Below are 24199 nucleotides of genomic sequence, written 5' to 3'. Positions count from 1 at the left end.
CTTAAATACTTGGATCATGTTCTAGGAGGTGAGGCGCCAGGGGCTGTTAGGGTCCAACCTAGGAGGCCGCCCTGGATGGTTCTGGAAGAAGAGGGAGGGCAGAGGTTCCCTGCTGGATCCCCTTGGCACCTACAGGGAGCCTTCAGATGTTAAGTGGGGAGACTGGAGGAGGGTGATGCGGGCTCCAAGGCGACCCTCTCCTCTCCCGTTCCCCAGGGCTGCAAGGGGCCAGGTACCCCGGGGGCCTGTGGCGCGCGCGCGTGCGTGTGTGCGCCCCACGCATGCCCCCGCACTCTTGCAGAGACTCCGCAGCAGCGCGGCCAGCGGCACCCGCCCGTCCTCGGCATTACTTGGAGATTAGGACTCTTCCTTGTACCTTTGCAAAGGTGGGCTGCTACCCTTTGGCCAAAACAACCAAGAAGACAAGCCAGCCTCAGAGTGGCTTGGGACCCTTCAGCCTTCCAGCTGCATCTGGTCCCTCTCCTACATCCCACCCCTCCCTCCGGGCTGGAGCTCCGGTGCAGCCTGGCTGCGCCTCTGCGCTCCCACTGCTTCTTGCTCTCCTCCCCCACCCTCCCCGGTCCTTTGGCATCTTCTCCACTTGGGTGCCACAGGGCGGGCTGCTTGGAAGAAGAGTGGGGATCGGGTCCTCAGGTCCTTGTACCAGTCCCGTGCTGGGCCACCCCGAGGCTGCCTACAACCTGTTTCTCCCTTGCCTGCCCGAGTGCCCGCGCGCCCGCGCGCCCGCGCGCCCGCCCTCTCGTGGCGCAGCCGCGGATCGCTGTTGCATGCTGATCCGGGAAGGCGGCGGAGGGAGGCAGCGGCGCCGAGCGCTCCGGGCGGATGCTGGCGCTTGGGCTTCGCCGCTCCCTGGATGCTGTTCTACTTCTACCCTAAGCGCAGGAGCCCCGAAGCCATGTATTGCTCTCTGGCTGCATCGACTTCTTCTTTTTGATCTTTTGGGCGTTGCGGATTACGCCGGAACCTCTAAACCACTCTCTACCCCCCTCCTTCCCTCCCCCCACCCCCCAACCTTTGGATGCGTCTGTGCTGGCGGATTTAAAAACCCAAGTCTTGGCTGTGGAATATCTTAGGTGGACTTGCTGGGGGCTGGTGTTAGGAAACATGTCACCATAATCAGCCCTCGTCCTTTTTCCTTTTCTTTCTTCTTCCTTTTCTCTTTTGCTTCAAAGTTCTTTTGTTGTCATTGCCCTCTGCCTCTTGAGCCTCCCCCTCCCCCAGCCAGTAAGTCACCAAACTGTTACCTGGAGGGCCGGAGCCTGCCTCTCTCCCTGAACTAGGTGTTGGCTCAGCCAGAAGAGGAGCTATGTTTGAAGAGCAGCCTGCTCCACCCCTCTCCTCTCCGCTCCCCGAACACTACCACACACTGGCATTTTGAAAGAGAGAGAGAGAGAGAGAGAAAAAATTGCATCCAGAAACTGAGCACCCCCCCAAACCCTCTCCCCTCTTTCCCCCCCCCCCCCGCCCCGGTTTTCTTTCTTGAGGAATGGAGCTTCGCAGAGGTTGAATTTAGATCCAACAGTTCGCAGCTGCAGCTGGCGGCCGCCTCTCCGAAGAGCTCGGGGGCTCCGAGGCGGTGGTCCGCGTGCCCGGCCGGATGCGGCTGTGACTCTTGCCGTGTGTCTGGCTGCTTGTTGCTGTGTGCAGGGGGGTTCGGCGGCGGCGATCACCTTCTGTGTCTTCTGTCTGTTTAAACTTCAGGATGGCTCGCTTCGGGGAGGCGGTGGTCGGCAGGCCTGGGTCCGGCGATGGAGACTCGGACCAAAGCAGGAACCGGCAAGGAACCCCGGTGCCGGCCTCGGGGCCGGCGGCCGCCTACAAGCAATCGAAAGCGCAGAGGGCGCGGACTATGGCTTTGTACAACCCCATTCCTGTCCGGCAGAACTGTTTCACCGTCAACAGATCCCTGTTCATCTTTGGAGAAGATAACATTGTCAGGAAATACGCCAAGAAGCTCATCGATTGGCCATATCCTTTCCTGTCCACCATTAATTTCCTTCTCCCCCTTTGCATTTGTTTTCTGGGTGAGGGGGGATACCTAGCATGGAATGTGTCCCTCACCCCTCCCCGGTGCCACTTTGCCCCTTTCCTGAAGTGCATACTACTTCGTTTGCATCTCAGGGGCAAGCTTGGGGCCCTGGAGACCTATTTGGGCACTAGTGTTTTTCAAGGTAAGCATTTTAGTTTTTTAAATCTTCCCCCACCCCCATGTGGAAATCTCTAGCATCCCCGGTGAGTGGTGTTGCCTTGTTTGCCTCTTTCTGGGCTGGGCTTTGTCTGATTTCCTTGCGTTCCCCTCACCCCCAATCCTTTTATGAGCTGCACTCCACATAGAGTGGGTTGCCTGGAATCCAAGGGCTTTCTTTCATAACCAATTTTCCTTTCCTCTCTTAAAGCCCTCCCCTTCGCCCCCCCCCCCTTTCCTACCAGCTGAAGAGACACCTGCACTGCCTTGCCAGTAGGAAAGTCAGGGGCTCCATCAGATTTATCAGGTTACAAGTTCCAAGAGCACGGGCCAACGCTGTGCCTACAAATAGACATATGAACACACACACACAACAGGCTTTTGGCTGGGGACCCAGATAACTCTGGGGACTAAGTTTAAGTTCCACTGAAAAGTGTAGTCAGTCTCTGTTGGGGGTGGGGGATGGGGGAGAGGCAATTTCTGTCACCACAGACTGAACAGTTCAAAGGTGGAGTTTTCTGTTAAGTGATAGAAAGTCGGGTTCATCCTTTCCTTGGTGTTGGATTGGGTACTCCTCTTTTCAGTGCTTGGTTCAATTGGTTCCTCTCCCAGTACCCAGGATCAAACAGATCTGCGGGGCTGGGATTCATCAGCTGAGGGCTGAAGGTGTGCAAGTGACCTGTGTGGAGCACCAGGGGTAGGGGGTGGGTGTTGCTCTTCACACTGGCAGGGCGTATTTGGTGGTGTCAGGACCCAATGGCATAGAAGAAACATGGTTGCAGGTCGAAGCAAGTGTACCAGAGGCAGGCTGCAGATGAGGCACCACACTGCCTTGCTCTTCTCTAGGAATTTGGGTGTCTCACCAGGCATCCAGTCAGGGGTTGGGGGATTGAAGGAGATGATGTGGTGTCAGTATGAGAACCGGCTTGGAGACGGGGGACTTTGGTGCTTGTGGAGGGACATGTCTTGGGAAGAATGTACCTGTCAAGGAGGCTCCTCCCCCACCCCCTCCTTTCCACCCAGCCAGGTGTGCAGCAGCAAGACAGCTGGAGCTGGGGGTGAGGGGAGTCTCTAGCATTAGCGTATTAGGCACTCAGCACCACACTCCCCCCCATCCCTGCTCCCCACATGGCTTGGCCATCTCTTTGCTACCCCTACCCCAGTTTCTGGCCTTCCCTTTTTCCTCCCTAGTTCCCTGCTTCAGCAGCCCATTGGCTGGCACGTGGTACCTCCAGGCAGGCAGCACCCCTCATTAGGAAAGGAGGAGCATCTCTAAGCAGATATTCCTGCTGCTGCTGCACTCAGCCTCCCACTAACACCCCAGGCTGGCTTTCTCCCGTTCTCCTCTTCCCTGTACTCTCCTCCCCCGCTCACCCCCACGGAGTGATCCAGTGATCATGGTCCCGCAGTGCCGGAGTTGAACGTCTTTAGGTGGGGGCTTGGGGGGGGAGGGGTCGGGTCCCTGCAGTCACGCCTGCCTGCCTGCCTGGGAGCTAGCTGCACAAAGCGGACAGATCTTATTGTGCTGTGTGCTGCGGCTGCAAATAACTCCTCCAGGCGGGACGCCACTGATTTCCCAGATGCCTCCCCCCCCCACCTTCCTCGCCCACCCGGTACAAGTCTTTAAAATGTTCCACTTTACTGTGCCCCTCTTAGGGCCTGTTTATTCAGAGTAGCAGCCCTCCTCCTCCTTGCGCTAGACAAAGCCTCTGAGCCCACCCCATCCCCCCCCCAACTCGGCAAGGGGCAGATTGTGCCAGCAGCCACTCGTGCACCTTGGACAGCGCCACTGAAACTTCTCCAGAGGTCCTAGGGTCTCCCCAAGTCAACTGGGTTCAGCAGCTCAGTTACTTCCTGCTGGCCCCAGTCTCCCAGGGCTGGGAAAAGAAGCAGGCTTCCTACCTACACCATGCGGCTTGCCTCTGTTCACATTCTTGCTTCCTCTGCAAAGACACCGCCTGCATTTCCACCAAGCACTGTGAGCACTAGGTGCAGCAGTGAGCCTTATTCCTCTCTTTGCTGGGCTTGGGCCAAAATGGACCAAAGGGAATCAAAGGAAAGATGCTTGAGGGAGTCCACTTCAGAAACATACTCAGTGCCTTGCCCATGAGCCCTGTCCCAACAGCTTTTCTAACCTCATAGTTAGAAATCGTACAGTGATTCCACAGCGTGCTGATGTTGTAAATGGTGCTCAGAGAACATTTGCTAAGGTGTGTTTCGTGTGAAGCCTGTTTTTTCCCCCCTCCCCTACTGTACAACTTAATTGACTAGTATATTCCCTGTGGTAGTGACCACGTGTGACCACTGTGCTTCTGTGGGCTTTGCATTTTTTTCCAGAAGCCTATCTAAGTGCCTAATCATGCCTTCCCGTCATTTCCTAACACGTAGCTTCTGAGAATATCCTCCTTTTTTCTTATTGGGAGTTATTGTGACCAGTGATTATCCATGAAGATCTGGGGTTTGACTGCCTTGGTTCAAATCCTAGTTTCTTCCACAAGTTCTGTTACCTCAAAAAATTACTTCATCACTCTGTGACTCAGTTTCCTTACTTGTAGATTACGATGATAATAATGAGTTACTGGAAGAATTCAGTGAGTTCATAAATAACAAGTGTGTAGACCATTACCTAACCACCAAATAACCATTAGCTGTTATTACCAATGGAATTATTCCAATTTCGACACACCTCAATGGAGAGCTTTTAATTCAAGGTGTAATCATTTCGATTCTTGGAACTCAAAGGGCAAGGAGTGTGTTCTTATCACTTTAGAGTTCCCTCCCTCCCTGAATTTCAGAATCCTGGTCCCCATTTCTGACTCACTGAATCTGATCCTCAGGAGATAGTGTGCACAGGTAATTGACGAATGCACTCCTGGGGTGGTGGTCAGCTTGAGAAGTGTTAAGCTCTTCATATGGGCCAGATTTTCAAAAAAGGGACGTTTTTCCAGAAAATATGTCAAGACCTGTGTGAGTACTAGCATATTTGAATTCAGCATACTTAAGGATTTTGACTGCTTGTGTCCTACAGCACCTTGTGTGACTTATACTTTTATAGGTTGCAGAAAATCACTGTGGGACCCAGGAGGATTTAATGGGCTCTGTGTGTGTGTTTTAATCACCTTGGTCTAGAAGACTGAGTTAACTTAATGGAATGATTAATGTTTGTAGGACCCTCTGATCTGAGTGGGGGTAGTTCTATTAATATCAACCTATTAATAGGCAGGTCTAGTTCTTATTTGTAGAAACATGCCTAAGATAAACCAGATTTGGCATGAAAGAACATAGCAAATCAGCAGCCCACTCTGAATGTGTTTCATTTTTCTTGGAAGCTACATCTGCATAGGGAGATAATTTTATTTTCTTATGACACTCTCTTCTGCAGTGGATACCATAGCCTTTTGAAAATGCTAATCTGATTTAAAATGTGATATTATATTTTATAGCATTCTTCCTTTTTCCCCCCTCTTGCTTATCGGCTAGATCTAACAAGAGTGTTCTCTCTCTCCAGACAATAGATATTCTGAATGCCATTCCATGGTCAGTGTGTTACATTCTTTCTAGCATTGGCACGTGCTCTGACACAATGACCCTGTGGATGGGCAAAGAGGATCTCTCTCATATGTACCATTTTTGGAAGTAGTGGGTGAAGAGAAGAAATTCTATGTCTGACTTGGAGACTCTGTACCATACATGAGCAATAGGAGGTTTTTTTTTCTGTACCCATTGGGTCATCTCAGTGAGGAAGCGTATGGTTCATGTAGAAATGAACATGATGGTTGAGAGTAGGAAGATCAAATGTATTTTCAGCCTCTGAAATGATGAAACTCATTATAATGAACTTGGGGGTATTCGTCCTTGGTTTCTGATGCAGAATTTCATTGTATTACCGAGGCACTGCAGTTATGGGCCAGAGGTTATGTGTGAGTTACTAATTGTACATTGTCCAATAAACTGAACATTTATTTGGGACAATTTTGGGGGAGGATTACCCAGAGTGTTAGCTCCCAGGTGCATATATGCTAGGTCTGCTCTGCTTGCCTGTACATATACAGCACCCTGCAGGATAGTAAACTGTAGCTTTGGTGAGATTTTAGGAATGATGTAAGTCTAGTGAGTCATGAGTTAGGGTGTCTTGATTGGGAGAGAGGTGGGAGCTAACAGGATGAAGTCTGGAATTATATCTTATTTTTACATGGTGCAGGAAGGCTCCAAATCTTCCATATACCTGTAGGGAAACCTATAGCATGCACCAAGGCTATAGGGTAAAGATCTTTGGGGTTTTTAAAAATATATTTTTGAGGTTCCCAAGACACTTTCTGAATTGTCTGTGGGCTCTGATCTTGATAAGAAATATGGGTAATATTTCCTCTGGAAGCCTAGAGCAAGACTGGCTGTGGGGACCATTTGTAATTGGGATCTGGCCTGGGATGTGAATTGCAGTGAAGTTTGGCAGAAGTAAAATAATTTGAAGATAGTGACTAATATATCTTGGATGTGATAGTTTTGCCTATTGGATATATGTCATTATTTTCCCACCTTCCAGCAATTGTCATCCCTAGATAGGTATACTATACACTATCAATTAAAGGAAGAGAAGGAGGAGAGGAGGAGGAGACTAATGGGCACAGGTCTTCTTTCCTTCTAAAAATCCACCCAAAATTGTTTATCTCTCTTTAGACATTGCTGTACAGGCTGTAGGTGGTTTTCCCCCTCAAACTCTGTTCTTTTTTATGGGAACATTTGGTTTCTTTTAGTCTTCATACTCTTAGTTAAAACAAAGTGAGCCAGGTGTCTGCGGTTCATGCCTGCTAGCTACTCAGGAAGCTGAGATCTGAGGACTGAGATTCAAAGTCAGCTTGGGCAGGAAAAGTCCATGAGACTCTTTTTTTTTAATTTTTATTTTATTTTATTTGTGAACATACTGTACAGAGGGGTTACAATTACATGAGCAGGATAATGCATACATTTCTTACCAAGCATTGCAGCCTCCTCCTTTGTTTACCCTTCACATCCCTTCCCAGCCTCCCCACTCCCCCTCCAACCATGAGACTCTTATCTCCAAATATCCAGCAGAAAACTGGAAGTGGAGCTGTGGCTTAAGTAGTAGAGTACCAGTCTTCAGCCTTGAGGGAGAAAGGTAAGAGACAGTGCCCGGGCCTTGAGCTCAAGTCTTAGTACTGGCATTAAAAAATAAGCAACCTATTAAAAATAACTAAAGTAGCTCGGCACGGATGGCTCATGCCTATAATACTAGCTACTCTGGAGGCTGAGATCTGAGGATCATGGTTCGAAGCCAGCGTGGGCAAAAAATTCCCTGTAAAACTCTTACCAAATTAACTACTCAAAAACCAGAAGTGCAGCTGTGGCTCAAACAGGTAGAGCACTAGCCTTGAGCAAAAGAGCTCAGGAATAGTTCTCTGCCCTGAGTTCAAGCCCCATGACCTTACAAAAAAACCCCAACAAACAAACAAAAAACAACAACTAAAGTGAGTCCGGATTTGCTAAACTATCAACTCTGACCAACCCCTTAGCCCCATGTGTTTGAGTAGCAGATCAGTAGACTGCCTGGTACACAGTGGTACAGGGCTGCCTGGGAAGCTGCACTTACCAGACACCAAAGCCTTTTGGTATGATCCAGTCATTCCCAGACCACATGCCATGCTGCTGGTCTGGTTTGTTTACACTGACCACAAAGACTTAAAGAGGGACTCCAAGTGCAGCTGTAATGAATACCCTTTTCAAGGAGACACACCAGTCTTTACTTTGTCTCTTGGCCTAGTCTTCCACTCATCTTTTATCTTTCTATATTCTCCTTCTCTCATTTTTAGGTTCAGCCTTTGTGAATAATTCATTGCATGTGTGGGTTTCTCCAAGGGTTTTCAGAAAAAGATAGTTATCTTTCTCATGGATATGACTGAGATCTCTTGCAAAGGGCCAGCTAGCATCAGCAGTCAACTTTTTCTTAAGTCCTCTGTCTTCTGTGGTGGGACAGTGATGCAGAAAAAGGTAGCTAGAGTGAAGAGAGGGATCTTTCAATATTTTTCCTCGTCATTTTGATAATGACTGCCTCCTTCCCAGCCCTGTTGGATTTGGGTACCCCATACATAAGCACCTCCTCCCTCCCCAACTTAGGGACCCTGGTTAGCTAGAAGCTATTTATGTCCCTCACTATGTACCACTGAGTCCTCTTGTCAGCTTTTTTTTAAATGCAGATATATGCTAAAACATCAAGCAAAGAAGCAGACTTCTTTAAACATTCCAAATTCCAGTGTAAAGTCATATAGGAATTGGGGGTGGAGAGTGGGGGTCCAGGCATTGCTGTGTAACCCCCTTTCCCCACTACCACAGCCAGTGTGTGGTTTCTCAGTCCTTTTCAAAGAAGGACAGCAATAACAGAGACTTGGATCACATTTATTTCCATCTTCTAACACTGCACTGAAAAGACTCATATGTGGACTTGCCAGTCATGTTTCCAGCATCAGTCTTAATTAAGGACAGAAAACACAGCATAAAAATTTAGGTTCCTTCTAGGGGTCGCTTGAAGCCTATTTCAGTGGGGTCTACTTCCTATGGTGTATCTTTGTTTGTGGAATATCTGAAATCTGTTCCTTAATTATCTGTTCCTGCATCTTTGGCTAGTCATTGGGCTAGGGATAAGTTCTGTGTCCTTATCTGTGGAAACTAAGGAGTTGAGGGATATTAAATGTCCCTAAGAAGGGAAGTTGAACCATGTTAAGGAAGGTGGGACTTTAAAAAAAAGTGTCACTTATCTTTCTGTAGAGCAGTGGCTCTCTTCTATTTTTACCTCTTCGTGTGTGTGTGTGTGTGTGTGTGTGTTGTGTGTGTGTGTGTGTGTGTGTGTGTGTGGTGTTAGGGATGGAATCCAGGGCCTGGTGTGTGCTTAGGCATGCATATACAGCCCTCTTATTTTATTTTGAGCTCTATTTTAGGATTAAACTCTTCTACTATTAGTCCTCTGTATGTTAAAAAAAAGGGGGTAAGGGCTTGAAATCGACCTATGTTCATAGTAGTAGATCATTTTTAAGCAGATGGGCAGGGCTTTAGAGTACAATACCCATTAAGGCTCCAGCCACATTTTGTTGTGGTCCTGTCTTCAGAAAGACACACAGATGCTGAGGTGTGGTCTTCTTTGTCTGTGGAATTGATATAAATCACTTTTGCTATTTTGCATAATTTTGTGGCTAACTTATTTTGTGAATGCTTTTGGTCCTTCTACATGTTTGCTGCTTTATATTACATCTCTGGAGAGTTTGTAAAGCTTCCCTTTTTCAGATGTGTCTTTATTTCCTCCTCTCAGAAAAAAGAATAAAATAAGACATGGCTTGATGGTAGATAACGGGAGGAGGAAAAGAAGAAATGCCAAGGCCAGTGCCATAAATGGAGCTTTGCTGGTCACTTGATTTGGATATTACTCCCATTACTAAGGTACAAGTGGGTATAGACCAGAGAGGAGGCTGTGAAAATAAATCTTCATGGGATCTTCCCAGCCTTCAGCTTAGCTGTAGTTTGAAAGTTCTCAAACTTTTCTGGGCGTCTTTCTCAGTTTCCACACTATTGTCTCGTGGGGCTGGTCAGAGTCAAAAAGCATGAAATGAATTTTCAACACTTACTAACATCCTGGCAATTTCCAGCTGTGTGCTGTTGGGAACTATTTTGCTACCATTCTGCCAGCCATCACTCTGTTCAGCAGGGGATTTCCATCAGCATCAAAGCTAATTTCTCATTTAGTTGTCAAATGTATGGGCTCTGCCTGTCCTATCACAGCACTGGCTCTTAAACGTCAGTGTATTTCATACTCACCTGGAGGGTTTGTTAGAGGACAGATCACTGGACCTCATTCCCAGAGATACTGCCTCAGTAGATGTGAAGGGGGAGGGCTGAGAATTCTCATTCATCACAAGTTCCCCAATGACACTGATGGTGGTTCTGAGAATCGCCTATTGCTCTATGTGATTTTGTTCTCTGCCTAAAAAGGCCTTTAGAGAAGACAGTCTTGCAAATTTTGAGGATAATCCCCATTTCCAATCTCTCATATACTGGCCAAAAGTTCTGCATTCACTAACTTTGGGTTTAAGTAGTGAGGCAGCATCATGTTGAAGTTAGTTTATCTTGTTTATTCTGGCCTTATAGTGGAGAACAGGCTCCTCTGAAAATGGGCTTTTCCTGCTAGTTCCAGTATATAGCACAGTGATGACACAGGGTAAGCATTCTGTATGTATATTCAGCTTTGAGTTGAATGATTTCTAATTAAATCAGTTACTATTGATGTAACAAACATCAGCAGTGTGCCTACTATATGCCTAGTGTTGTCCTGGACAGGATCTGTAGGACTGAGTATGGCTGATGGTGGTATGAGGTAGTATTATGGTAGTGTGGATGGCTTCTAAGGCAGTGAAGGATCATCACTTAGGACCTAGAAAGTTATAAAAGACAAGCTTAACTACTTTATAATGTTGCTCAGGATTACTCCAGTTTCTGTATTATCCAGTGTGGGACTTCCCTACTGCCAATGAAAATACAGAGCATTAATTAGCTGGCATTTTTGTTGTAAAGACCACCTTATTCATTGCCACCCAGAGATCTATAGTACAATGACAATTGAGATCTGTAATGATGGCCCGGAGGCACCCAGAATGCTGTGGTGCTCTGTATATTACCAAGAAAGCATTCATTACATTATGTTGGACATCATTTAAATGGTATGTGAACTTCATTGTACTGTATTTGAGCTTCTGCAAATTATAAGCCATATGGATACATAAAGTAGCTGTTGATCACATTGTTATTTGCGAATTTGTTATTTATTAATTATTTGTAAATTTGTCACATTCACTAAAACTTTCTTTTCCAGCTACACCAGATGAAAGTGGATTTGTTGCATCATTCTAGAAATCTTTTAATTCTAAAAATACTATAGAATTGGAGATGAACTCTGGTATGATTATCATATCATCAAGTGGTGGTTAGAACAGTCATTATTTTTTAAATGGAATGATAGCTCAGCAGGCTTTAGATTTGCTGGGAAACTTGCCCAGCTGGTGAGTTCGTATTACACTTATCTGGTTGTGCTTGTTTTTGTGGGCTAACATTGAAACATTATTTCCAAGTGAGCTTTCAACAGGCATCTCAGCAAGACATCATCTGATGATGATACCTTCCCTAACTTCATTCTGAATGATCCAACCTTTGTGCTTGGGTCTTATTTTCATTTTCTTTTAGGCTTCCTTTCTCCTTGATCAAGATTAGAATACAGTACACTGCAACTGCTCAGTTTTAGGGTGATAATCTTCAATTTCCTAAGGGTCAGTACTAAACTCTGTTTAGAACTTGAGAGTAAGGAACCACCTGCATGGCATCTAGATGATTCTTTTTGGAATTCTGGTATCCTTCTAATATAGCATTTATTAGAATCATGCTCCTATTTTTTGGTGTGGGGGGGGTTGGTTGTGGGGCTTGAACTTTGGACCTGGACGCTGTCCCTCAGCTCTTCAGCTCAAGGCTAGTGCTCTATCACTTGAGCCAGAGCACCACTTCTGGTTTTCTGAGTGGTTTATTGGAGATAAGAGGCTCACAGACTTTCATGCCAGGGCTGGCTTTGAACCATGATCCTTAGATCTCAGCCTTCTGAGTAGCTAGGATTACAGGCATGAGCCACCGGCACCCAGCTAGAATCGTGATTCTAATGATGCCCTCTTTCCAGAAAAATTTTGCATTTAGTTTGAGAGGTCTGTGAATGACAATTTAAAAATTACTGTTAAAAGACTTCCCATATTGTGGGAAGTTGGACTATCAGGAAAAGTGATTCTCATGCCAACATCAAAACCTTTATATACAAGCATGGCAGGAACTCTTTGTGAAGTTTGTCCTAGTCTGTCAACCAGATTGCTATGAGAGATTATAAACATTCTGACCAAAGAGCGTTAACTCTTCCCTTATCACCTAAGTAGATGACTGTCAGATATGTCTAGTGACAAATTGTTCTTCTGTTACTAGAAAACTTAAGGAATAAAAAGTTGACTTACATCTCCCTAAGCTTCTATTCTTTATTTGGCCCCAGTGGTGTCTGTTCTGTGAAGTAATACTGACCAAATCAATTTCTTATTACTAGGCCATGGTATGCCCCTGTTGACAAGAACTTTCTGTGATGATGTGATAAGTATTTTTTAATATGTATTTTTTAAATCGAATATGGGAGTCACTGGCTACATGTTCTCTTTGAGCACTTGCTATAGGGATAGTGTGATTGAGAGCTAAATTTTATTTGGTTTCGATAAATTTAATCTTAGAATGCCACATGTGGCTGGTGGCTACTGTACAGGATAGAACAGGCAGAGAAGATAATGAACCAGCAAGCCTAAAGTCTCCTTTAGGCTCTATTTTTTTTTTTAACTTTTTAGCTGGATGAGTTTCTCTTGGTATGATGTGTAGGTCTTCTCAGGAACCTGCCTTCACCTCTATAGTCATTTCTCCGGCTTTTCTGAGCACAGAATTAATCCTCTTGTAGGACATGGTGCCTTTTCACTTGCTGATGCTTTTCCTGGGTTTAGGATTATACTGAAAGGCCATTAATTCTGTGAAACCTGCCTTGATTTCTCTTGGTGGATCAGACCAACTCGCTCTTTTGTTCTTTATTGGATATTTTCTATTGTTTCACATTTTATATTAACATCAATTACTTGTATAAGAAAGTTTCATTTTGACATGTCCATACATGCAAAAAAAATATTTTTTTTTCTTGGGTCCGGTCGTGTTGCCTGAACTCTGGGCCTGGGCGCTGTCCCTCAGCTCTTCAGCTCAAGGCTAGAACTCTACCACTTGAGCCACAGTACCACTTGCGGCTTTTTTTTTCTGCTTTTTTGGTGCTGAGGAATCGAACCCAGGGCCTCATGCATGCAAGGCAAGCGCTCTTCCACTGAGCCACCTTCCCAGCCCCATGCAAGCCATCTTGATCAGACTTTCCTTATGCTTCACTCCCTCATTCTCTCTCATCACTTCCCAAATCAGTCTCAGCAAGCTTGGTGGTTCCAGTTTTATATATGCACACAAAGCATTTTGACCATATTCATCCTCTTTCATCCCCTCTATTTGCCCTCCTCTTTTCCACTATTGCCTGCCCCTGAAGGTGACCTATTTTGCCTTCCTGTCATTCATTTACTTATAGGTTCATTGTTCAAGGGGGTTTAAATTTGGTATTTCATATATGCCTATATAGTAATTGTATTATAACACTTACCACGTAGCTTTAGTATTGGTTTTAAAGTCCCTGCAAGGGGAGAGGCTATTATCAGTCTTTTAATTGCCAGACAATACCTATTGACATTAGCATTTACTTTGTTTGTTTCTTTAAATGAATTTAAGTTGTAATTGCTGCTTTTAGAAATGATATTCTATTTCTACGTGGAAGTTGTAGTCACCTAAAACCCTTGGATTTTTAAAATATGAATTGATAACAGAATTGTTTTTCCTCTTTTGTTGTTCTCTTTTTTTGAATCTAGATTCGTTATAGTCCCCGGGTGGGGACAGGGAGCTAATATTCATTAAGCATCCGGTGAATTTCAGACTGTTTATATGTAAACAACCTATAGTCCAGTGAGACAAGTGTAACTGGCTACATTTTAAATGGGGAGAAACTGAGGTTAAAGAAAAGTAGGTCACAGGCCTGAGGTTACCACCAGAGAACTTGTGGTTCAGCTGTGATCCAGTGCTTTCTGCGAAGAATTGTCTCAGGACGTAGCTGTTTGATCGTTGCTCCTCACTCTGAGCTCTGTGTCATCTGAAGATCCTGATAAGCATGTGCTTCATGCCTTCATCCAGATAATTGGTAAAATATGGTTAGAATTGATGATCCTCTTCTGCTTATCATCGGTGTGATAACCAACACCCATTGATTGCCTGGCTTTTCTCAGACTCTCTGAACTGTGTTTTAACCAACTGACAGTTTTCTATTTTGTGAAATAATTGTGGGAGATATCCTTGTCACATGCTTTACTGAAATCAATACCTACTTCCATGACTATTTCATGTCTATTTTAAGCTGCAACTCACTTTAGGTATCGTTTTCAGGGACTCAGATAATATTTTATTTCTTTCCTAGACAATAAAAGACTGCAGGAGTTAGAGGGATATTAGCCATCATCAAGTTCAATGCCCAGTTGATGAAAGTTCTAGATTTACCAGGCTTTACACTTGAATATCATTGTTAAAGACATTGCTTCTACATTCACATTTCAGCACTGCCTCTGCCATCTAGCTGCAGACCTGAGCAACCTGCTGAATCTTGCTGTCCATTGATTCCTCAGACATAAAATGCAAATAGTAATTTTACCTGTAGGGTGTAGGTTGGAGAATTTTTTGTGAATATTGGATGAGAAAATGCATATCAACTGCACAGGAGAATGCTTGGCATATAGTAAACGGAGAATAATAATTCTTAGTTATTAGTATCTGGTTAATTATGGATGATTCAATGTTAAATACTTGCAGCCAAGTTTTCTCCTGTAACAATATGGTCTTCCTCTAGACTCTTAGCAGGTTTCTTTCTTTCTTCCTTTGTGTGTGTGTGTGTGTGTGTGGTTGAACATTCTCTTTTATTGTAATACTTATTTCACATGATTCTCTGTTGCTTCTTTTTTCTTTTTTGTAAATGCCAGTACTAGGGCTTGAACTCAAGGCCTTGTGATCTTGTTTGCCTTTCTCACACAAGGCTAGTACTTTATTGCTTGAGCCACTATTCCTGACTTTTTTGCTAGTTAATTGGAGATAAAGAGTCTCTCTCTCTCTCTCTCTCTTTTTTCTGCCTAGGCTCACTTTGAACCATGATCCTCAAATCTCAGCCTTCTAAGTAGCTAGGATTATAGGCATGAGCCACCAGCACCATGCTTCTTAGCAAATTTCTTTCTGGAGTGTTGGCAGGTACTGTTCACATGTGATAAAAGCCCTGTGGCCTTTGTGTAGGTCTTCTTAGGGATCTTATGAGATGGAGCCCGATTTTCATGCTTTCTCAAGCTTCTAAGACTGTTGAAGGGTCAGCGTCAGCTAACATGGAGTCCTTCATAAACACATCAGGATTTAGTACAGTGTTAGTATGATGGGTTTATAAAAATATCAAGTTTATTGGGCATTTACAGTTTTCCTTATTATCACACTGTGTGTCCCATAGATGCCCTTATTGCATTTATTTCTCATGATGATTCTGTGGCTTTATACTTTCCTGATTTTTGCATTTTGCAGTTAGAGGACTAAGGCATGGAGAGATTAACTCATTCACCAAGGCAGCACAGTGGATGAGAGCTGGAGGCTGGATCATAGTCAGTCTCAGCTAGGTACTTTTATTTACATGAGCTCCTTTTTTGCGTCTTGGTTATTGGGATTTCGTTTTTAAAATAAAATGTAAAATATTGACATTAAAACATGTTTTCCTTTGCATTTTTCTAATGCCAATGTTATACCAACATATGCACTTAGGTTTATAATCTAGAAAAAGAAAACAAAAAAAGGAAACCCTTGAGGAGTAATTATGAGGCACAATTGACCTAGCAGGATTTTGACTAAAGCAGACCAGATATTTAAAACCATCAACAGCTTGAACAAACTCACTTGGTTTTCTTTGATAGCCAGACATTTCAAATGCTTGATTGATGGCATAGGGAAGGATCCCAGGGAGAGCATCTCTGCTTGGCTTCTGGGAAGATTTCCTCAAGCGTTGTAGTTTTCCAAACTAACCAGTCTCTGCCAGTCAAGTTCCTGGGATATTCAAGATCTCTGTCTTTGTTCCGTCTGAAAAGGGAGTAAGGATTCGAACCCATGAACTCTAGAGGAAGCTTCTGAAAAAGCTAGAGCACTGTGTCTGGAGCAGGAAGCTACATGGCCTCCAGCCCTGGGAGGTTTGCCTAATGAGCTCAAGAAAGGCATCTGGCCTGAGATACTGGAGGGCATTTTATCTGTAGGAACTGGGGACTGGTGTGCTGGGCAATGGGGAATTAGAATGTGCCACTTGGTGACTGGAGACCATACAGAAGCCTCTGAAGGAATTAGAGAGTGGGTCTGAAAAAGTTTAAGGAACTGTCTCTCATTTCTGCTCACTTTGGATAGGATTTGCATGGAAATTTGTATTTGTGAAATAACAGCCATATGGATGCGGAACGATGCATGTGTTCTTCTGGTCTGTTGATAAGAGGAGCAGTTGAAGGACGTGGGTTTGTCTGGAGGTGGACGAGGGGGTGGATGTGGTCACATGAGGAGGGAGCAGGCTGAGATCTGGGCATTTTGACAAGCGAATGCTCCTTTCTTATAGACAGTTATATATGTGTGTGTATTTATTTATTTTGAGATCACCATCTGCCCCCCCCAAAAAAAAGGACTGTGGAGAAGGATGTTACATCTCTGGGTAACAAATAAGAGGGTAATAGATGACTTTTCTGAATGCATAGGTGCAGGAAGATGGCTTCTTTTCATCAAAAGTATCATTGTACAGACTAAAGAGAGCAAAGAAATTGAGTCTATCATAGTAGAGCGGTCCAGAAGCTGTCCACACTTCTGCTTAGAAAAATCAGGGCTGAGAATAACTCTGCACAATCCTAAGGCTGGCCATCTCTCTTTCTTCTTATTTTTGCCAGTTCTGGGTCTTGAACTCAGGACTTGAGCACTGTCCCTGAATTTTGTGCTCAATGTTAGTACTCTACCAGGTGAGCCACAGCTCCATTTTGGGCTTTTTGGTGTTTAATTGAAGATAAGAGTCTCACAGACTTTATTGCTGGGGCCGGCTTCAAACTATTATTCTCAGATCTCAACTTCCTGAGTAGCTCGGGTTATAGGCATGAGCCACCAGTTGCCTGGCCTAGCTTCATTTATCTTTATCATACAATTCTGGTAATATTTTATACAGCCTATCATCCAGGGCTAGATAGGTTCAGCTTTTAGATACTCAGTATGAATTCCTGGGAATGAATGGAAAAACTCACTTTAATGAATGCCAGTTGTATAATAAGCACTCTGCAATATGTTTTGGAGTCATTTATAATTCATTCTAGTCTCATATGAAGTGGGTATTGTTATTCTCAGTTTACAGATGAGTAGCTTAGGTCTATAGGTCCATGTGACTAGACCAACTCTGACTCTGAGATCTCCTTCCTTTGTACCACAATGCCTTGGGTCAGTCAAAAGACTATCAGACTACTCTAATAAGAGAATCTTTTCATCAGGACACCGTAGACTATCTGCATGTATTTATGGCACATATTGGGCTTGTGGCTAATCCCATGGAAGAGAGAAGGATTAGTAGATGGAAAAAGAGCAAAGGTCTCTTACCCATCCTCAAATATATCAGGGATGAAGATTGAGACATATGGCCATGTTGGTGGAATGGAATGGGACCCTGGCTGTATGTTTTCCTCCTTCCTATAAATCTCTACTGCCACACTCCCTTCATCATGTTGCAGAGGGCCTTTGATTTGAAAATGCCAATTTTCCTTTCAAAATTGGCAAGTGAAGGCCATTTTCTTTTTTCCAGTCTTCAAAAAAGCCTCCTGTCAGTCCCGTGTATTACAGTACCCATCCTGGGAGCTGCAGTGTGGAGGTGGTAGCTTTCATGACTCTTTCTTGAACTTTCACTGATTGAATGCTTCTGTTTTTTACAGCTTTTTAAGGAAATAGAGTCTGGGGGTGGTAGGGAGGCTGCAGAAGATTCATTTCTTTCTTGTTTCCAAAAAGAAATTTTATGACATATTAGGAATACATAACAGTAGATGATGATATCATAAGTAATAAGGGTCATCATGAGGTAATCAATCCCAGTGGAACTCAATAATAAAATTAAAAACTTTCCTTGAAATCAGGAGAGGCTTATAGTAGGTTTATGGAAAAGCACCCTATGTTCACCTACCAGGCCACCGTTATGAGGATTTGAACCTTTCATTGGCCACCTAGTAGGAAGTTTCTAGCCAATTCAGGTGGTCCCGTAGCTCTTTTCCTTAGAAAAATGTCTTTGGATTTTAGATACTTTCAAGGGGTTCCTAGATATGTTAGGATTCCATTATGAATGCTCTGGCTGGATGTCTGCATTAGTAGCATCATCACAAGTGACTTCTTTCAGTCGTAATAATGCATGGTCACCCTTTCTTCCCCGTTTCCCTACCCATTATAGGGTACTAGGGTATTAGTTACAGGAACCTAAGAGAAACATTGATCAGAACCTTACTTGGTGTAAGAAGGCTGATGTCTGTTATAAGGGATGTGTTATTCCTCTCAACAAATGAGAAGTCAGAGGCTGGAACCTAGGGCTCCTGGGTTTTCTAGTCTGAAACACCCCAGGTTCCTTTCATCACATTTCTTTTTCCTCTGTACCCTTCCTCTGGTCAGTCATCTTCCCTCTAGCTCTTTGATCTTCTGGGACTTTCTCATCTTTTTATTAGCAAGAATGTTTGGGGTTATTTCTTATGGGGCATAGAAGACTGGATGTAAGGATTACAACGACTGAGAAAGCACTTCAAAAAAGTCAGAATGGGCAAGAGAATAATAATCCATAAGGATGAAAGCCACCTGTTACGAGTCCAGTGAGGATGGGAAACAATGACTCAAAACAATGGCACTTTTTCCTAAAGATGTTGCTGCAGAACCATATACAATGATAGCATGGGACTCTTCAGTGGCCCCAGGACAGGTAAACTATTCTGAATAGCCCAAGATGTAAGCTAAAAAAATCCTCTTTTATTTAGTTTCCTCCATTTTAGTTAGGGAGTTTTTATCTAATTGTTCTGCTGATTCTTAAGATTGTTCAGGAGAAAACTAAGGGTCCAAAGAGGTTGTAGCAAAGTCTCATTTCACCTCTGGTCCTGGTATCTGCATTTGTAAATGAGTGTGTTGGAGTAGTTAGTACAACTCTATGGTGCCTTCCAGTCCTCCCCGGTGTACTCTGGGGAGCACACAGTTTTTCAACTGCTATTGAACCTGATTTGAGGACACTACTAACTTGTATGGCCTCAAGCACCAAAAGCAGTTTGGTGCTGTAAATTAGAATCAGTGTGGGAATTTCTAGAAATGCTGAATCCCAGACTGCTGCCAAGACACACCAGAATTTCTGGAGGTGGGATTTGGTATCATTATTATTATTATTATTTTTATTTGGTGTTACTGGGGTTTGAACTTAGGGCCTCAAACTTGTTTGGTTTGCTTGGTACCCTACTATTTGAGTCATACCTCAAGCGCAGCTTTTTGTTATTTTGGAGAGGGAGTCTTGTGGGATTTTCTCTTGGATTGCTGTGAACCATAATCTTCTGAATTTCAATTTCTTGAGTAGCTAGGATTACAGGCATGAGCCATTGGTGCCCAGCTTATATCCTTTTTTTTTAATTGGCCAGGCTGGAGGCCTAAACTTAGGGCCTGGGAATTGTCCTTGAACTCTCTTGCTCAAGGCTAGTACTCTACCATGTAAGCTATAGCTCTACTTCCAGTTTTTTGGTGGTTAGTCGGAGATAAGAGTCTCATGGACTTTTCTGCTTGGGCTGGCTTTGAACTGCTCTTCTCAGATCTCAGCCTCCTGAGTAGCTAGGATTAAAGGTGTGTGCCATCAGCTCATAGCATATCATTAATTTTCAAAAGCATTCCTGATCATTCTCAGTTGAGGCTGAGACATCTATTGATCTTCTAGAGCAAGAGGTGGGTCCACTTGCTTCTTTTTCTTTTATGTGTGCTGTTGTACAACACCTGGCATCTCTTGGACACCTAGGAATTTAGCTTGAGAGAATAAGGTGATTAATTTATGTGTGATACTGTATTGGCAAAATCATTCACCTATGGCTACTTCTGGCATTCTTCTGGCTGCACAGGTGATAGCCTTCTGTGATGAGGGCAATGTTCTAGATATTCTGAAGACAGGCCTAAGCTGGGGGCAGTTTGAGACTAAGGGAAAAGAGTCATGCTTACTTAGAAGGCCCTTGAGTCAGTGACTGAAAACTCCTTGGCCTTGCTTCTTACTGGTTAGCTAACTCCTTACACAAGTGAGGGTTGACTTAGCAGGACACCTATCAAATGCAGGGATCTTTTCATCTCTGACAACTCCTAGAGATGTGGTAGGGTGGGACTAGCACATCTTGGCTCTTGAGTATGATTTATGAATGTCTGTCCTAGAGTTTGTGTCCACTGATATAAATTGGTAACCTGAAATTGGCTATGGCTGGGAGAGGGAAGGAAGAAAGTATTTCCACCCAAAAAATTGACAAATGCTATATGAGAGGCTTTTCTCCTGGCTGTTACATATTTATTAACACCACACTTCACTTAGCTACGTATCAAAATAATCCATCCAGTTCCTATTTCTCCAGATCTGCATTGAGGTGGGTCTTTATCCCCTAAAACAGACTAAAAACAAGACAAGACAAAATCTCAGCCCGCTGTTGCAAGCTAGCCCTTTGGATATTTCAAAGCAACTGTGACGTCTCTTGATTCTTCTCTTTCAACACTGAACATCCATAGTTCATTCAACATTTTCTCATGTCCTTGCAGGCTCATCAGGTGGTTTTGAACACTAAGGTACAGTTGAACTTTTCAAACAAAACATTTCCCAGAGATGGTCTGTGAACTCTTTCACAAAGGCTACTTTTTTTTTTTCTGTATACATTCTGAGTACCATCTTAGCCCCTCTTCTCTATCATGTGAGTAGAGTACTGTTTGAGTGTGGCTAACAACCGTAGCTCACAGTCTTTTCCTAAAATATATATTGTTGTTGGTAGACTCTACATGGGCTCAGATATAGTAGTGTCATCAAGCATGAATTCTAGTTTCCGAAATAGTTGATTTTCCTACTGTTGTTTTGTTTTCTTCGACTAGCCTTTTGTGTTTCTTGTATCATTTTTCTTTTTTTTCTATAGTGTTCACTAATTTGTATCCTTATCACCAAAATGGTGTGTCAGATGACAAGTGTTTAGAGTCCATGATCCAGTTAGACACATAAATGAATTTGTTAAGATTTTTCCAGCTGACTGTTACTAAAAGGGGCACAAGGAGAGAGAGAGAGGGAAAAAAAGGAAATAAGCTTGGTTCTCAGACCAGTACATTCCCTTCTTTGGGAACTAGATGTGGGTGGGTCTGGAATTTACTCTGTCCCTGAACCTTAGTTGCCCCTTACTGAGATTGCCGAAGTAGCAATGATTTCAACAATTTCAGTGACTTTCTATAGAGATGGGGGTCATGTGAGTTAGATTGAATTCTCTGATCCAAAGACAATTAGAGGTAGGACATGGCTTAATAATCAAAGAGTAATGCTAAGGACCCTGTGTTTTGAGTAACTGAGTTCATTGAACTCTGCAAGGGAGCTGGAACTGTTCTGACAAACAGAAAATCCTCTGAGGGGTTCTCTGCTTTTGTATTATACTTCTTTCTTTACCTTTCATTCATTAGGTTTTAAGTGTTTAGGAATAGGTGTTATGGCATTTCTATCTTCTTGGAGAGAGAGAGAGACAGACAGACAGACAGACAGACAGAGAGAGAGAGAGAGGGGCACGGATGTGTACTCAGGCTTGCCTGTCAGATGGTGGATTGAACAGAGGCAGCTGTTGTCATGGTGATGGCAGGTTGCATCCCACCACCATGGAAACTAAAGTTAAAAAACTGATGTTAAGGCTGGAAGTCATGTGATGCGTTTTTGTTTTGTGTTAAAGAAAAGGGGTTTGGTGCTTCAATCTCACACACACACACACACACACACACACACACACACACACACACACACACACACACGGTGTTTAAAGACAAGACTGGATTGTGAGAAATGCAATAAGACAATGAAATGGGACAATATGGAATATTCAGAGGCTGTCTCCTTATTTTTCTTCATGTAAACAGTACATTCTTCCTGCCATCGGTGGGAAGCCACGGGTGGCAGAGGGAAGGAAAGGCAGTGTGGTTTTCAGGTTTGCAGCCAGGGTTGTGCACTGATAAAGGCCACGTGGAGAAGCTTTAGCTCCAGATACCTCCCCTGTCCCCCCACCAACCCTCTCTTTTTTATTTCCCTTGTGCTGGTCCTGGGGCTTGAACTAAGGGTGTAAGAGCTGTTCCTGAGCTTTTGTTTTTTTTTCCCTCAAGACTGGCATTCTACCATTTGAGCCAGAGCTCTTCTTCTGGCTTTCTTTTGAAAGGGTTGTTTTATTGGAGAGAAGAATCTCATGGACTTTTCTGCCTGGGCTGGCTTTGAATTGTGATCCTCAGATCTCAGCCTCCTGAGTAGTGAGGATTACAGTATGAGCCACTGGGTTCCGGCTAGCTCCAGTCCTTCAAAGGTAACATGTAGTTCATTATTTGCTGATCAGCCCAGGACAAAGGCTGGGAACTTAAATGAGAGGATTGAGAAATGAGATGAAAATGGAGTTGATATGATGGTGGGTCACACTTTGGCCAATTCATAAAGCGAATGTCTGTTTTTAAGGAATTGAGAGATTTATCTGCAGCGTCTCAGAATCCTGAAGGATTCTGCTTATTTCCTTGGCTTTGCTCAGGACTCTGATCTTCACAGGTAAGCCATAGGAGGGAGTACTCGGAAGCCCATGTGGAGCCATCTCTGGATGAGATTCCTTGTGCTAGCCCTTACCTCTGTCCTGAGCGCTCTCGTCCTGTGGCAGGTTGGCTTGCTAAGAGGCAATAGGAAGGTCCATATGTTAAATCTTTGACTTCTACTTCATACCATAATTGGGAGAGAAGGTGATGAGACATCCCCTCGTGAAGATGGCTGACCCTGGGCCTGTTCTAACAGGGCTGGTCTGGATCTGCCTTTTAGACTGAAGGTTGAAGAATTGCACTCATGTCACAGGTAGAGGAGTCAAGAGATGGAGAAGCTTGGTGGGAGGGTGCGGAAGATCCTGAGGGTTGCAGACACACACTGTTGGAGTGATGGCTCGCAGCTGTGTCTGTGGTTTAGGTACAGGGTTCTACCTCGTTGATATCAGTCGTCCCTCCTAGACAGATGTATTTTTCTCAGCGGTCTCTGGTGAAGAGGACATGATCTCATCAGCATGATCTCACTGCATTTCCATCAGGATCTATAGCAGCGGGAGTTGGACTTTTGTGGTGGTTCAACCCCCCCACCCCCCAGGTTTTAGTTCTGGCCTTGGGTGTGATTAATGCCCCTTCTAATCACTGGGAGAGATTGCATCAGAGCCATCAGCTTCATAAATCCTCCAGTGGGGGACTGGTGTTTGGATGTTCTTTTCATATTCCCAGGAGATTCTGGGCCAAATGTCTTCACTGTCTCCTGGGCGACCCATTACCATAATTTTCTTTTAAATTCTTTAGCAGGATGGGGGCTCTCCAGGGACGGCCCATGGCTGCAGCCAGCTCAGCTGTGGCTGTGGCTGGAGGCTGTGACCACTAACAGATGCTTTCTTCAAAGCTTTGAGCCACAGCAGATGCTTTAAGATTGATTTAGTAGGATAATAAAAGTGACTGCATTTGTATAATATCCTACTATTTCAGAGGGCTTTCATATTCATGTGTCATTCCAGGTATTGATCTTTTCATATTTGTGATTTGTTCTTTGGGAATGGAGGGTGGTAGCCTTCTCCTCACTTGAGCAACATTACTGTGATAACTTTTACAGTCAGAATCCTCAATACCAAGATAACATTACTCTAGTCACATCCACATCTAAAGGAAGATCTTGATTTTTTTTTCCAGTAGCAGAGTGGCCTCAAGTAGTATTTCACTATCATTCATCATTTACATCGTCACTTTGGTATAGGAAAAGATAGAGTAGACAACATACTCAACTTTCCCCAACTCTTGTCTTTATGTGCAGGTGAGGGAAGGGATGGAAAGGCATCTAGATCATCTTCAGAGACTGTTACATTGCTTTGAAATGGACATCCTCAAATAGAAGGCTGAAAGAAGAGGAGAGCAGCCTTGTTGAGGGGAGATTGTTCTGGGTCTGGAGAGGAGGGACGGGAATGGCTAAAGGCGGCTGAGATATTTCTCCCTGGAGACTATGGC

The 24199-nt window shown here is 44.1% G+C and overlaps 1 protein-coding gene across 4 annotated transcripts in view; it reads left to right on the top strand.

The window, feature by feature from the left end:
• Positions 1-1275: 1275 nt before the first annotated feature.
• Cacna1e (calcium channel, voltage-dependent, R type, alpha 1E subunit) overlaps positions 1276-24199 on the top strand; it is a 305919-nt gene continuing 282995 nt past the window's right edge. For all 4 annotated transcript variants that reach the window (XM_013015540.1, XM_013015541.1, XM_013015539.1 and 1 more), the window contains exon 1: positions 1276-1989. In XM_013015540.1, the coding sequence (XP_012870994.1) occupies positions 1724-1989 (266 nt within the window). In that variant the 5' untranslated portion in view covers positions 1276-1723. The remainder of the gene's footprint in view (positions 1990-24199) is intronic.

The sequence above is a fragment of the Dipodomys ordii genome, unplaced genomic scaffold (genome assembly GCF_000151885.1).
Source record: "Dipodomys ordii isolate 6190 unplaced genomic scaffold, Dord_2.0 Scaffold27, whole genome shotgun sequence".
NCBI lineage: Eukaryota > Metazoa > Chordata > Mammalia > Rodentia > Heteromyidae > Dipodomys > Dipodomys ordii.
The sequence above is the reverse complement of the archived record's forward strand: the minus strand, read 5'-3'. Positions and strand labels throughout refer to the sequence as shown.